This window comes from Cariama cristata, unplaced genomic scaffold (genome assembly GCF_000690535.1).
Source record: "Cariama cristata isolate BGI_N322 unplaced genomic scaffold, ASM69053v1 scaffold43405, whole genome shotgun sequence".
NCBI classification, from domain to species: Eukaryota; Metazoa; Chordata; class Aves; order Cariamiformes; family Cariamidae; genus Cariama; species Cariama cristata.
This window is the reverse complement of record NW_009616608.1, coordinates 2223-18325: the sequence shown is the minus strand read 5'-3', so window position 1 is coordinate 18325 and position 16103 is coordinate 2223. Positions and strand designations below refer to the sequence as shown.

General features: G+C 37.1%; 1 protein-coding gene across 1 annotated transcript in view; it reads left to right on the top strand.

The window, feature by feature from the left end:
* The window catches only part of LOC104161694 (serine/threonine-protein kinase Sgk3), a 29519-nt gene extending 13916 nt beyond the window's left edge, over positions 1-15603 (top strand). The window contains exons 5-16 of the mRNA XM_009700215.1: positions 2299-2386; positions 4331-4380; positions 5693-5750; positions 6533-6616; positions 6713-6844; positions 8873-8985; positions 9201-9237; positions 9350-9436; positions 11531-11626; positions 12459-12614; positions 13701-13790; positions 14820-15603. Of these exons, the coding sequence (XP_009698517.1) occupies positions 2299-2386; positions 4331-4380; positions 5693-5750; positions 6533-6616; positions 6713-6844; positions 8873-8985; positions 9201-9237; positions 9350-9436; positions 11531-11626; positions 12459-12614; positions 13701-13790; positions 14820-14990 (1162 nt within the window). The 3' untranslated portion in view covers positions 14991-15603. The remainder of the gene's footprint in view (positions 1-2298; positions 2387-4330; positions 4381-5692; positions 5751-6532; positions 6617-6712; positions 6845-8872; positions 8986-9200; positions 9238-9349; positions 9437-11530; positions 11627-12458; positions 12615-13700; positions 13791-14819) is intronic.
* The last annotated feature ends 500 nt before the right edge of the window (positions 15604-16103 follow it).

The window sequence follows — 16103 nt, the reverse complement described above, 5'->3', positions numbered from 1 at the left end:
GCAGGAAGGCTAATGCAGAATGGGTATCACAGAAGGAACCGTGTTTGGGTTGGCACCCCTTTGTGGATTTCAGAGATAATCCATAAACTAAATTTATCCAGTCAATCATAAAAATCCAGACAAAACCAACTTTTGCTGGTAGTATATGTACAATGTATATAGACCATCCCTTTTTAAACTTTTTTCTTGATCCTTGTCATTTCATATGTGAGGTTATTTTAGGAATAGTTTTGGTGCATTTTAAAATACAATGAGCTAATACATCATAGAAGTCCTACCAATCTATATAGCATTTTGCATAACATGCTGCAATCTTGGCTAAGAAATTGGTTAAACTTTTTATTTTTAATCAATACTTCTTTGCAGTGCTTTTAAAATTACAAATGTGAACAATGTAACATTGATCAGTTAAGCTTCTGGCAGCCACACATTGTGGAGATTGTAGAATACCCTGCAACTGTATGGCAGCGTTTTACTGTGAACAGATTTTTATTTTTTTTTTAATTACTATTTTTTTCCTGCTGTGAATTCAGTCGTGGACCAAAGTTGCTATAGTAACTATTTGAGATGTATTACAACATGCTGTATTTAATCAGCCAGTTGTCCAGAATAATTAATGCTGAAAGGTAATTAAGGTCTGGTTCTGTTGTTCTGTCTAGTGAAAAGCATTAACCCTAACTTTCTATTCTTAATTTTATAATGTCTAAAGATTCCAAAACTTAAATTGTTGCATCATGAGCCAATATTATTACAATATCCAAACCACAGTGATTTTTGTCTTCCTGGGGCTCGGGATACAAGACAGATCCTGAAATAGATCAGAATTTGAAGTTCGTATAAGATGGCAAGAATTAAACTGAAATGATGGTGGGAAATTGTGTGAACAGTCTTGTTGCTATACTTTTAAACCTGAAAGGCTGAAGGTCACTGAAATGGGCTTTGAGTAGGGTTTAGGAATACAGAATATAAGCGATGGAGACTGGGAATCTCAGATAGCATTGGACATGAGTTAGGTTCATTAATGCTAATAGGAAATACAGGAGCTAGAGAAATGTCAGAAGTAGCTCATATCTTATTTCTGATCCTAACTTTGCAGAAGTGTGGAGGGTGAGATGGGTTGGAAATAGCAAGTATATCTGCTTCTTGTATAAACCTGCTCTATTTATATATACTAGGGGTGAGATAAAAGAGCAGCTCCATAGTAAGTTAGTGCTTTCTTTGTACTGAATGACTCATGCAGACTTTCCTATCAGAGGCTGCCCTGAGACTTTCTCAGAGAAGTTTATCTCTGAAATTTAGGTAAGATTTCTTCCTTGAGAAAGAGACTGCCTTTTAGTGAACTGAAGGAACTTGAAAGACTCAGGTCATCTCTTCAGGTGGTATGTAGGCCATACATGATACTCATTTGTTTAGGAATTAATTTTGCCTCGTTGGTGTTACATTATTATTAACCGCAACACAGGAGTGAGTAAAGACAGACGTTACGTTCTTTTGAACTTACTATTGGGTAAGCCTTTCTTCCTGGAAGTGGGTTCTTGGAATTCTCTTACTTTCCCTCCTTTCTCCCAGTTCTTCTCCCCCAGCTCCCACCAAGACAGAAGCTGGAAACCAATGCTGAAGTTAAAATGCCTCTCCTTAGGTGCTGTGGGCAGCCTGTAGTCTCTCTTGCTGGTTCCTGAAGGACAGTGTTTGTGTCCTGCAGCTGACTGGAAGGATTTCTTAACATTGTCTTGTCAGTGCCCAGCCAGAATGCATTCTGAATACAAAATCACCATCTTTTACTGTAAAGTGAATGGGGACAGGAATGTTACTACCCTGTATCTCTTGGGACATGCATCTCTCTTTGGGGTACAGACTATGTATTTAATTCTGTATTGTGTTGGACTATTTCATTAATTTTGGAAAGCTAAAAATGGTTTTAAATTCTTCAGGTTTTTGAAAGAAAGTTGGTTTCCTGGTGGTTGCTAGCCAATTAGAAATCATGCTTTCTTCTAATAATTACCTCTTAATGCAGTTCTGCAGAGCATTTCCTTATGAAGTCTTCACATACATATACTTTAACATGTCCGTTTGTTGCAAGTGGAAAATTTTATGTACTGTACGTAACATATTGAGCAGTTGAGTTATGTTTCTATAAAAGCATTTCTTGTACGCAGTCCTTAATTACCAGAACTTAAATATAAAACTTTGTGACGAGTAACTCCTCTGTGTGCTGCCGTTTAATCCTATGCTTCCTATGGTTATGGCTGAAAATCATGCAGATTATCAGTGTGCTAATGGAGTTAACTGTGTTTCTAGCCCAGATGTCAGAGCATTTCTTCAGATGGATAACCCAAAACACCAGTCAGATCCATCTGAAGATGAAGATGAAAGGAGCAGTCGGAAGGTAATGAAACAGAAGTCAGTCTTCTAAATTTTAGCTACTTGAGGGCAATCTTAGGTGCATTATTTACTGAAGATTACAGTTTGGTTTTGCAATAAGTCCCATCCATGCTCTTTTAAACAAACCTGTTCCACTGTGGGCTGTAAAATATTTTTCTGTCAGATGTGAACTGCAGAGAGGTAAAAGTGATTGCTAGCTTTGTCTTGCTTCTTCCCCTCTTGCTATATGGTTTAAAGAAACATAGCTTTAGTCATAACTTAGCTGTCACAGTTTTTGCAGTCTCTTCAAAGATTCTTGCTAAGAACATCTGGCAAGGAGCAGGGGAGATTGAATGTTTAATTGTCTTTTTGTTTGCTTCTGTGCTCTTCTGTTTTTAAAGCGGGGGAGAACTATAATTTTCTCAGTGGTTGGGAGGGGGAAATGCAGCCTTGCTAAAAGACACTCAGGAGCAAGGCTGGATTGGATTTCATTTCACATGTAACACTGTGAGGTGTGAAGCCCCTTTTGTCACAAACAACTGCATGGCTAGATGGATTCTCTGAAAATTAGTTCACAGCCTCCAGAAAGAGTGCGGTTTGAAAAAAGTAGTAGTTCTAGGAAGGCAGAAGTGCCATATTAAGCTTGTTTTCTCTGTGACTTACTTCTTCGCATACAGATGTGATCTTAGTACTTCTCTTCTTATTCAACGCCTGTTAAAGATGTAAGAGTTGTCATTTTGATTTGTGTGTGATCCACAGAAGATTTAGTCTTTCCTGAAAGTTTCACTTCCAAAGATTCTAGTCTTTGCTGCTTTTTTTAAGTGCTTGGTAGCGCTGTGAGCATACAGCAAAATTCTAACTTAAAATACCAGTTTCCTCCTCCTTTGAGAGGTATTTTAAGGAATGTGGAATGATCTAAACCTTTTGTGGAAAATCAATGATGTGTCATGCCACAACAAATTCCAAAATAGGAAGAGCGCTAATGCATAGTGGCCTGGACCATACTTTTTGATAGAAAATTCACCTTCTCATAGTTACTGTAAATGATGAAGCTGGACAATAAGGAACAAAAACAAGCCTTCAAAAAAAATCTTTTATGTAATAGCTTTTAAAAAAACTATTCAATATCATTGTGTGCTTGGTTCTTATTAGTGAATAGTAGCATCCAGTGCTGCTGTCAGGGAATTCTCTGCTTCTGTAGGAGTACTGGGTTTGTGATGCCTGCTAGCCTGTCCCTGGGTAACATGTATGTGAGCGCACTTTATCCTTCTCTGATAAGTCCAAAACCACGAGGGTACAAATACTGCTTTTTTTATTCAAAAACATAGTGGAGGAAATTACCTAAGTGACAGTGGCTTCCTCTCTCTCCTGTAATTGACAAATTCTGTCTGGGTGTGTACTGGCAAGATTCATGTCATTCCTGGAACTGAGAGAGTTAACCTGTAATGTCAGGATAGAAAAGGTTGGTAATGTTTTTCTTGGAGTGGGGAGAATGGTCACTTCTGTTTTGTTAAAAGCACTGTGTCTTTCATTAATTATTCTTGCATAAACAGTGTGGTTTAAAATTATTTTATTGGTAAGATCTTGGAAAGTTTGGAATAAAAGGTAGAAAATACATTCCTAGGGCAAATACAGAGAGGGTTAAGTTCTGGATAAGGAACAAGTTGGGTTTTGAAATGCTTTCAATTTTTTATTCCTAATCTTGTCCTCTGTGGCTGGACACAATTATTTCATTACCTTCATCCTTGAATGTGATGTGTGTAGGAATAATTTGTGACAAGGTCACGATGGCCAGATATTTCAACTTAGAAAGTTCCCAATCTGGATGTTAGATCTCTTTAAAAATCTAATGTAACGAGTGTAAAGGTACAGAGTGAGCAAATTAGTAGAGTATTTTAAAATTAATATTGGTTGAAATAGAGAATTAAAAAAAAGTATTGAAAGTAAATCTTTTTGTCTCTCCCAACAGTTAAACTCTACCTCACAGAATATCAACTTGGGACCATCTGGAAATCCTCAGTAGGTTTCAATTAAAATGAATGAAAATGTAATTCAATTTAATCTAAAATTTTTATTTTAATGAGATTTTATTAAAATTAATTTTAAAACCTGAAAAGTTAGATTGAATGTAATTGTTAATAGTATGAAAAGTTCTTTGGCTATATACCTTTATTGATTGGCACTGCTCGGGAGGAAGCAAAACATTGACTCTTGTGCTAAATAAACAACTATGTAAAAAACTTCCTTTTCAGCTTCAGATTTTGTTAGTCTGCTGTCCTTTTACTTAAGGATGCTGTAGCAAAGATGACCTCTCTGTCTTGGGAGTGATCCCACAACTGTTAAGAATGTGAACAGTTTCTGAAAACAAGTTTGTTTTACTGCATGTCAAAGAAGCAGCTTGCCTTGTTGATACTACAAACCTAGTTACTGCAGTCATAACTCACTTCTGTTTGGTGTCTTCCGTACAGTTTCTGTTCTCAGTTCTGTGTGTGTCCTATGTGTTTGTCATCTAGGAGATGACTGCTATTTTGGTTTTGCTTTCCTCACAGATTTGTTCTGGACTAACAGGAGGAAATGCTTAATAGATTGCAGTAAGAAATGAAATTTAAGAGTACTTCCCTTCAGGGGCAAAAAATGGAGAGGTGTATGGTGATGTAACTGTTGTTTTGGAATTACAAAACATGGATAATTGTTTTGCTGACGAAAATATCTCTGAATTGTATTTAGGAAAAAGTAGGGGAATCCTGGGAAAAACCAAAAGGAGTGGTAATGTGGGAAGTGGAAAAACTAAGAGTGAATTGATAGGTACACATACAGAAGAAGAAGGTGTTAAGGCCTCCCTCCTCTCACTGTAATTTAAAATGAGGGAAGGAATGAATGGAGAGAAGGATGGGATAAGCAAAGAGAGAATAGATAACAAACTTGATCGTTCCTTCCCTTATGTAAGCTTGAGAATCCAGTTGACCCTCTGGAAATGAGAAATAAGCTCCAGGAAAAGTCATGGGGAAATGAAGACTTAAAAATAACAAGAAACTAGACTGTGGAGAGTAAGAGAACAGTTTTGCTCCTCCTTTACATCTTAAGCTTTCAAAATAAAATAAACTCAAAGAATGCAACTTGAACGCTTTCCATGGAGGAAAATGGAATTGCAAAATGAAGAGGAGTCGTCTCCGAGGGAAGGCCTGCAGAAGTCTAGATGTTGGGTGGAATGAAGATAAAGGAGGGTGCTTCTTCTCACAGTGCAACTCGAGTGCTACACTAGACTGCTGTATAGCTATAAAGCTTGTAATTTCTGCCCAGATGACCTGTCTCCTTCCTAAATGTCTTTCAGTGCTAAACCAACAGACTTTGATTTCCTGAAAGTTATTGGGAAAGGCAGCTTTGGCAAGGTGAGCTTTCTTATTACTGTGTCTTATCCTGGTGCAAGGATGCTAGCTGGTGTCTTGTGCATCGTAACTGTTGGCTAGAGACTTGGCCAGAGGTTTTGGAAGTGGTATTGGTCTAGGGTAGCATATAAACTGTCATATTTGATCCCTTTTGTTGCTTCTTTATAGCCCTGCCATTTTTTCCCCTGGTGTGGCTGCCTGGATCGCTTGGTGGGAGTAACAACAGGGAGTGTTTCCCTTTCTTGATAAGAGCAATAGGGATCCTCTGTTTCCCCCAGAGAGGAAGGGAGGTACCCCTGTGCTTATGCAGCAGCTGGAGTACAAATTGTGCATTTCCCTTTGCTGGCGTGGACTGTTTTGTCAAACCGCTAATGCTATGGAGCATTGTGAGCAACAGCCCGTTGAAAAGTGACTTAAATATTGATGTTCTACAAAGATGCAACAGAGAATCCCTCTTGAGATCTTTGGTTTTGGTTATTTTTCAAGTTGTTGTTTTGCACTAAATTATCTTTAAAACTTAGAAAACCAGCTGAAACTCATCTTGATAGAGATTCAGCAGGTCATGGGATAGAAATGCTAAAATTCAGTCTTTCGTGATACCACTATCGTGACAGATTTTTACTGAACTGTAAACTCACTCTATTGGTGATTATATTGCTGACTGACTATATTAGAAGCAGAGAAACTGTATTGTGAAAAAATAGCATGAATACTTTCAAGTTGTGCAGAAATTACTAACAGAATATGAACTGCAAGAATCACATTTCTGCATACCAATTTCACAGGTTCTTCTTGCAAAACGAAAATTGGATGGGAAATACTATGCTGTCAAAGTGCTGCAGAAAAAAATTGTTCTTAATAGGAAAGAGGTAAAGAGAAGTATTCTTTTTCCACCCACCTCCCTTCCTTTTTCCCTTAATTACAAATCGATCATGTTTACTTATTGATCTTTTACTTCCTTACAGCAAAAACATATTATGGCTGAACGTAACGTGCTTTTGAAAAATGTGAAACATCCATTTCTGGTTGGATTACATTACTCATTCCAAACAACGGAAAAGCTTTACTTTGTCCTGGATTTTGTTAATGGAGGAGAGGTATGTGGTGGTTGTGTTTGGATCTGAGTCTCTTCACTCTGCTAATTCTAGGTGGGAGGAACAAAACGATCTTTTACTTTATTGTGATCATCATTCTCCCAGTTTTGAAAATCCTATTATCTGCTGTTACTACAGACTTCTATTGCTAGATGGACCCTGTTGCTGCTCTTACCTACAACTTAAATCCCAAGTTTATTCACGGTTGTCAGATACAAATACTGTATTTTACCATGACATAAATTTATCTTTATTAAGAATTAATCTCATGTTGATGTCTTTCACCATGTAAAACTATTTTCCTCTTGCATGTGCTTTAGCTGACATGCTTGTATTTCAAAAGTGAAAGGAAGGAAACTGGCGACTGAATTTACTACAGTGGTATTATTTGGGACCTTGGGATTATTCTGTAACTTTGCATGGTCTAATTACTTATTGCCAAATAGCCTTATCCTCAGAATTCTTTTCCTTGAAGCAATGCTATTGAATCTGAAGAGCCATTGAGTAACTTGGGGGAAACCTTGTGAAAGAAATAGAGAAGGTCTGTACATGTTTAAATAAGATGTTCTGGAGCAGTTTGTCTTTAACTAGGGACCTGTTGCTTTTCAAAGTACCTAGTACTTCCAGGAGTGCTCACAAACTGTTTGAATAGTCAACACTCATGAGAAAGGTATAAAATGTTGTTTCCGTTCCTTCAAAAGGTTTTGTGGAAAATCAAGGGTATTGTAGACTAATAATACCTGGACCTATCTAGGAAATCAGTGGTGATTGAAGAAAACAGTGTAGTGAAAAATCATTGTACCAATGGAACTATCGAACATACGTGTTTTAAAGAAGAACTGTTTGTCTTGTCACTTGCTGTGTTTTCAATTTGGTAATTTATTGGTGTAAAATCTATACGTTTCAGAAGGTCTTACAGGTGCTTAAAACAGAATAGGAAAGAAGAATGAGACAGGATACTGTTGTAGATGATAAAACTCTGGTAGCTGAAAGAGCACAGGAGAAGGGGTAGAATTTAGATAGTTTGTTTTGGCATATCTCAAGGTTTACTATTGTGTCACTGCAGCTGGATATACACAAACAAGTATAAAGTGTGCTGAATAAACCAGGATGGAGTATGAACGGGGCTATACATTAGTTCGTGTGGCCTACTATCAGCACTTAGGATGCTCCTAGAGCTGATGGTCTGACCCCTTTAAGTGTCAGAGTTGGGATAAGATGGGCTTTTCTCTTGTCTAATGTACTGTCATCTTATTTAGACTGTATTAGCAAACTCCTGGTTTGCTTTACTCTGAATTCCTGGCCACAACTTAGTTTGGTGTTCTTCCAGGCAAACTAAAATAAGGTTCAAAACACCTTTCAAATTTGAATGAAGTGCTTGAAGAGCTCTGACTTTTAATTTTTTTCCCGAACTTTGTAATCAGAAAACAGAAGATGTCAGTTTTCTTAAAATCTTTAGAAGTTGAATGGGTAGTATCGTTTACTCTGTATGTTTGTGATTTAATCATTGGCTAGACTTCTGTATCTGCTCAAACTATTTGAAGCCAGACAAGTCTCTCTAGTTGAAAGAATTTGTGGATCAGTTTGGAATATACATCTCCCAGAGTGATTTACATCTAGATGATTTCAGAGTACAATTCTATCAATACTTATATAAAAAACTTTGAATATAAGCATATACAGAAATGGAAGATCATTTGCTTCACACCAGGTTATATTCTGTTAGGAGGCTATCTTGCATGATTTAATCTTGCTAACTTCTATTCACAGCTTAGTGGTTTACTCTAGTTCCTTTTGACTAGTCTTGGTTTTAGGGGAATGTCCGTATGTGTTTGAGTTACCTGTCCATTTCTGAGCTACAGAAGAGAAGGAATGACAGAGTCATGCAGCAAAACCAATTTTAGTTCATTTTACATTTCAAAAAAAAAAAGTGGATGGCTAAAAAAAATTACTTTTAACTGTTAAAATTACACGTTATTAACCTGATTTTTTTGTGTATAATGTTCTTATTTACTATTTGCATATTCACAGCTGTTCTTTCACTTACAAAGAGAACGTTCCTTTCCTGAGCACAGAGCCAGATTTTATGCTGCTGAAATAGCCAGTGCACTGGGCTACTTACACTCCATAAATATAGTGTACAGGTAAGTTTCTGAAATGTATCCTTGTCCTGCAGCAGTTCAAAATAGGACAAATTACTGAATAAAAACCACTATATGAAATCAGCTTATGGGAAACTTGAACAAAACAATTTCACTTGAAGCTTTCAGCTGAAGAATAAAAGTCCTTGCCTCTGAAGCTCTTGTGTTAGTGACTGCTGTTTTGAATTAATCCAGTTATTTTGTATTTTTTTTAATAGGGACTTAAAACCAGAAAACATTCTCTTAGATTCACTAGTAAGTATGCAACATTATTTTTGATTTCCGTGTTCTCTCGCAAAATTGACACTTATATGTATCCACATGTTAAGCATGTTCTGTTTTTAAAATACCACTTTTTCTTAAACAGGGTCATGTTGTGTTGACAGACTTTGGACTTTGTAAAGAGGGGATTGCAAGTTCTGATACCACTGCAACTTTCTGTGGGACACCAGAAGTATGTTGACAACTTTTGTGGTTTTTTGGCTAGTAGTTAATGACTGTTGACTATTACTAATATTTGTGTAACTGGAAGATCAAATATTCTGTTTTGTACTGTTGGACATTTGCATTCTTTTAACAAGCTCTTCCATGACACCAAACCAAAGACAGACTTCCTGCAGATCTGTTCTTTGTCCTTTTTACTAATATGCAGTGTCTCCTGCTTACTACCTGCATCCCCATAACTCATCTCTTCCTTCCTCCCTTTTTCCAACCCTTTTCAAATATTGTTTCCTCCCATGTCTGCTAACCGCTGGGTAGACACAGGACAGTTAGCTTGTGTAACACCTGCAACAGATTTGCCAGTATGAATTTACTTACCATATCCTGTTGCTGATTTTTAGTAAGTTTATAGGGACTTAATATCTGTGAGTCTTGAGAAAATTTTGCATATGCATGAAACTTTGAACTTGCTGACGGAGTTTATTGAACTCTGTTGTCTTTTTACTGGGAAAACTGCGCTAGAAAACTTAGAATCTGGAAGTCTTGAACACATGTGAGGGATTCACTGAAATGGCAGGATTAATGGCTTTGATAATTTGATAGTATTTAGCTGAAATATTTGAACTAAAAAAAAAAAAGGCAGGTGGCAACGTGTGACAACTTATCCTAGTTATGATCAGAGTCGGAATCCATAAAGCTGAGTGGTAAATGTCAGCTGAAACAATATTTGTTGAATATTTTGAGAAGTTCAAAGGACAATATATAGACCACTCGTAACTCTGGATCTGTTTGAGAAAATCTGTGGGTGTGTTTTTTTTCTCATGTTCAGAGGCTTAGTCTTCACACTTACCTTGGACTTGCATGAACTGTAACATAAGAGGATGCTAATGCTGTTGCTTCATCTGCATTCTTAAAAATATCAAGACTAAACATAGCAGTTGTGTATTAGCCTTTCTAATGCAAGATTTAGATTCAAATCTTTTGTAATCCTGCTAAAAGTGTAATAATCTTTTTGGTGTTTCTAAGCATTGAATTGCATGACTTGGTGAGTTCCAACACCTAAAAAGCTCAAAGGAGGTTGTGAAAGATTAAAAAAAGTTGAAGTAGTTGATTTCAAAATACTTCAGCTGCTTTTTATGCTTTTGCAGAGTCATCTATAGACAAATGAGTTACAGGGCACTCACACATACAGAAAGTTTGAGAAATACTGATCTAATTAAACTGTGAGTTTCAGTCTGCCTTGTCTGACAATGCTATCATCTATTTGTAAATTTAATTTCAGAATTTGCATGCTAGAGTGGTAGAGTGAGCATCCTCTTGTTGTTAAGAGGTTAGAAACTGCATGTGCTGTAGATGAGGAGTGAGATGATGATGATGCAGCCATAGTAATTTTATATTACATATTCACAAGGAATAGTCTCGTATTATGAAGTGGCTGTCCTCGTGCTATAGTGTTAGTAGGCTGTGAGATGCTGTGTAGATTTCTTGCAAGGCAGATGGAAATCAGTCAGCACTGTCATTCAGTATTTGATGGTATGGGATGTTTATCACAAATCAATCAAGTGATACCTATTTAACAAGAATCTCTGTTTAGCAAGTCACAACTCATGCCCTCATTGAGATTTACAGTGGAAAAATGTAAGTCATACAATTTCTCAATAGTGATAGATTTGAGGCAGAATTAATACCTTCTCTTTCCATTTTAATGTACTGGGTGGGGAGTATACAGGCTTAGGATGATAGAATAGGCATGGCTAGTAGCCAGCTTGCTGAAGGATGTTGCCTCTGCAACAGTGCAGCAACCTGTCTGAAAAGTAAAACAAGTTTCCTAATAGAGGTGGCAAAGTAGTTTCGCAAAACAATAGTGTGTGTGAAATATTGTTTCAGTTGGGAAAACAGCTGTCCTACTCAGTAAATGACCAGATAGTGACAAAGTATTTGCCAGGTTTGTTGAAGGACAAGATAAATGTTCAGCAGTCTTAGAATTGCCATGAAGCAACTTTTCCTGAAGCTGTTTACTGTGATGTGACTAAATCTTAGGTTTTATTTGTGCTAACCTAATGCTCTGAAATACTTCTTTTTATTTTTTTTTTTTATTTTATTTTAGTATCTTGCACCAGAAGTCATTAAAAAGCAGCCCTACGACAACACAGTAGACTGGTGGTGCCTTGGTGCAGTTCTTTATGAAATGCTTTATGGGCTGGTATGTACTTAATATGTGTAGGGGCCGGGGTTGCTTCCCTCTCCTCTCCCCCTTTATGTGAAGTAACCCTGGCGTGTTGTTCAAGATGCTAACTTATGCAAAATACTGAAATACTCCACTTAAATGGATGAACAGTTTGTCTTAGCATAGTGCCTGTTTTTCTCTGGATTTTGGATTGCCTCTTGATGTCTAAAATATTGCTTTCCAGTGAACTGCTGGACATCAACTCCGATGAAGACAAGTAGTCATCACTTTGAGGGAATGTGAGAGTAAATTCTATGAACAGTGATAATACCCAATTAAAAATCCCAACTTATAAGTAAAATTTTGCCAAATACTGGAATAAATAAAATTAAAAGACTTTCTTTTACTTAGATCTCCCAGGTTTTCTCCTAGCTTTTCCACTTCTTGATGCAGCATTAGAACAAAAAAAATCTTGCTATGCTTCTTCTAGTCATATGTAATTACTCCAGTAACAACCTGTTCTGTTAGTTTTCTTGAGTTCATAGGACCTTAAATAGGGAGATAGATTTGGTTTTCCACTCTCATGTTCTTTTCAGGCAAGTTCAGTGGGAGCTTTGAAGCTGGATGGCATCTATGGCTACTTATGAGTGTGAGAACATGTTATGAGAAGAGGAAGTGGGTGGAGAAACCATCGAGTGTAAAGGTCTGACAGCGGTGATGACTGAATTAGAAGTTGGCAGTTCATAAGAAGAGGCAGACTACTTTGCTGCTAGCAGCTTAGATTTCTTCTAGAATTGTTTACTGATCATACACATGAAACAAAATGTTGCATGTGGCTTCAAATTCATGTATAACGTTTGTTTTTTAGCCTCCTTTTTACTGCCGTGATGTTGCTGAGATGTATGAGAATATTCTTCATAAACCCCTAGTTTTGCGCCCAGGAATCAGTCTTACAGCCTGGTCTATTCTGGAAGAACTTTTGCAGAAAGATCGGCAAAGCAGACTTGGAGCAAGGGAAGATTTTGTATGTAACATCCTAATTTATCAAGCCCTACTTCACTTAAAGGGACATCACCAAATTTATGTGCACAGCACAGTTTAATAGTTGGAGACAGAGATTGCTCTGTTATGTCTGTCTCTGTTTTCCTCCTTTTTATTTCTTTGTTAAAGACACCAGTGTGGTCAATCCCTGAAAGTTGTTGGGGATAGGAGAGAGATGATTGTTGTGGGTTATAAATATTTTGAGCTTGGTTGCTGCTGTACCTACCAGCAAAGGAAACACAATTCCTGGTGCAGTAGTCACTAAGGTGTGCTAAGGTAGATTTCACTGTTGGTAGTGAAACTGGAAAATAATCAAAAGAAAAGGCTATTTTCTGGTAATGTCAGTTTAACTAACTACATGAAAAACAGTCTTCAAATAAAAGAGGAACACTGGTACTGTGTAAAGCGCAGCCCTTTTTTTTTTTTTTTTTTTTTTTAGCCTTAAAATCATGGCTAATGTTTTCCCAGTGTAACAGCAAAAACTTTGTGTGCAAGAAGGTGATGTGAGAAAGTATAGATGTCTTCAGAACTGTGTGATGAGGAGATGAGGAGTGGTCTAGAAGGACTTCCTCTATCCATTAATTATGAGATCTTTATAATCTTCTGTTTGCACTCTTAACATTAGGTAGTCTGTTGACCTTGTAACAGTGCCTTTAGACTATGACATCATACTTTCTCACAGTGTGGAGTAAGATGAAAGGATGGTAGCATTTAGCATAGCTGTTTGCCGCTTCTCAGACAATGATCTGCTTTTACAAAAAACAACAAAACTTAATGGCAGGAGCAGAGATCCTAACTGAAGTCATTCTTGCTTTGTGGTAGACTTCAAGGTGGTTGATTTTAAGGCTTAAAAGCAGAAAATATGATCTTAAAAGGAAACCAGTTTGTAGAGGCAGGCTAACAAAGTTTAATTGCCATTTTTAACCAACTACAGCTTTTATTGCAAAGCAAACTGTGAATAAACAAACTGGTGAAGGACTTCCTTAAGGCGTGCAGTCTTAAGTAGTATTTACTATGATGCACAGGATGGATTTCTGAAATACCTAAAAATCTTTATTCCTTACTACAGCTTGAAATTCAAAAGCACCCATTCTTTGAATCTGTCAGCTGGACTGATCTTCTTCAGAAGAAGATTCCACCACCATTTAATCCTAATGTGGTAGGTGCCTGGTGCCGTTTTAGTTCATACCTGCCAAATTTCTGCCTTTGAGGGCTCATCTATTTGCAAAGTATGTTTGTTTCAGAATGGTGAAGAATGGGAACCCCCCAGTGCTGACTGGCCTTTTAAGCAGTGATACTGTCTTTTTTAACTTAAAACTGTTTGATATATCGCTGTTTCCTCTGCTCATTCCTGTCAAAGTATTCTCAATTTTTGTGGGTTCTGAAGACTGAAGAAGAAAATACAGGTAGCCTCTTTATTTGAAGACTTTCTGAAAGACTTATTTCCTGCTTTTTTGTAGTTATCGAGCCTTAGTTGCAGCTTTTCTTTATCCTCCCATCAGTTTAAAATGTGTCAACCTGTGACTGCTTCTCCAGAAACTTGAGGGGGGTGGGGACGGGATGGATGATGGAGAGGAAGTCCTTCCTAAAGGCACATCAGCGCATTACCTTTTGTTGAGTCTGTGCCTGTTTGGTGAAGGAGCCTAAGTTGTCTTGTGTCCTCTCTCTGTGACTAAATATTGCTATGCTTTAGTTCTTAGGTGTGTTGCTGGAAATCTGATCTATCATAACAGTACCATTGCTAGAATTTAACATTTAAAATATTATTGATGGAAAAGGGAGCAGGAGAATTTGGTGTGGTTTGGGCTTTGAGTTGCATGTTGTTTGGGGCTTTTTTGGTGGGTTTTGGTTTTCGGGGTTGTTTTTGATTGTGAGGGGGTTGGGGAGCAGGGGCTAGTTTTTGCGTCTCCCTAACAGTCATTTAAGAAAGAGACATTTCTTCATATTTCTTAGGTTTATCAGATCATAAAGGTGTGTGGGCTTTGGCCTGAACTCCAACCTACAAGAAACAAGTAGGCTTTTAATAGGTGTTTTCAGGAATGCTGTGGTGTGCTTCCTTAAATTTCCTGTACTTAAATAGGAAAGAACGACGTAAAGTAGATAGTCTGAAGAGTTTAATTTGAGATCTAAAGGACAAGAGCAAGTTTAAAACAGTAATAATATGACAACGGATGTTTCTGTTTTCTAGGTCGGACCAGATGATATTGGGAATTTTGATGCAGTGTTTACGGAAGAAATGGTCCCATACTCAGTTTGCGTTTCTTCCGATTACAGCATTGTTAATGCCAGTGTCCTAGAGGCAGATGATGCATTTGTTGGATTTTCTTACGCACCACCTTCTGAAGATATGTTTTCCTAGGAAGTTAGAAACCAACAGTGTTTTGGAAGTCTTGAGGTGAACTGAAATGTTAGGGTTATGGACACATTCCAAAATAGTGTAACTAGTGCCTCGTTTTGTATGTAGGTTTGAAACCTATGAACAAACTTTCTCTGCTGTATAGGAGGAATTTGGGCGTTTTGGATGGCTTTCTTTGGGGTTTGAAGTGTTTGTTCCTGCTGCAGAAAATATTTTTTAAAACCTTTAAAAAGCATTCTTTACGTATTTTTTAAGTAAAAACACTGACTGTTCTCCTTGGTCCCTTCAAGTTTACATTCATACCTATCTTAAGATTTGGCTGGAACAAACAGCAGCGAATTTAGTAAATTTATAAATTTATAAATGCTTTTGTACCTATTTACAGTGACTTTGTGCTTGAATTGTAACTATGCAAATCTTTTGTATATCCTGGTTTAAAAACGGTAAATGTTTCCCTCTTCTATCAGTTTGAAATATATGTTAATTTACCTGTCAGCACTTAAATGAGGGGTTAAGACCTCATAAGTTAAGACCAAGATTCTTCAAAGGACTGCTACAGAATGAAGTTGGTCATGTAAAACTAGATTGTTGCTCTTGCGCTTGCCGAAGTACCCATTCACTCAACTGGATTATCTGAGGTATGGACGATTACTCAAAGCAAGGGTGGCACAAATTAACTGGATTGATTTGATAACATTACTGATCATGTGTTCTACTTTCCTTTCCTCTCTGAGATAAATACATCTGTATTTCAACTACATTAAAAATATTTTTGATTAAAACTCTGCTTTTCCAAAGATGTAATATGCAATAATCACTTACTTTAAAAGGCTATCTTGCTTTGACCTTTTCAGGGTGGGTGGTGTGGGGATCATGCCAACTACTAGGGATTTTTCTCACTGATTTATAGTTTGAAACACTAATATGTTCCAAATTGATTGTATTTCAACATTTATAACTACTTGTCTTTGTGTTCCAGTTTGCACCATTTTTAAATCTTCACTTGACATTAGAGGGGAAAAAAAATGTAAATTACGTTGATAATTTTAAAAATGTGAAAAGCTGTTGTATTTCTCATAATATACACGTGTCTAGACAAACTGATAATTCTGAACA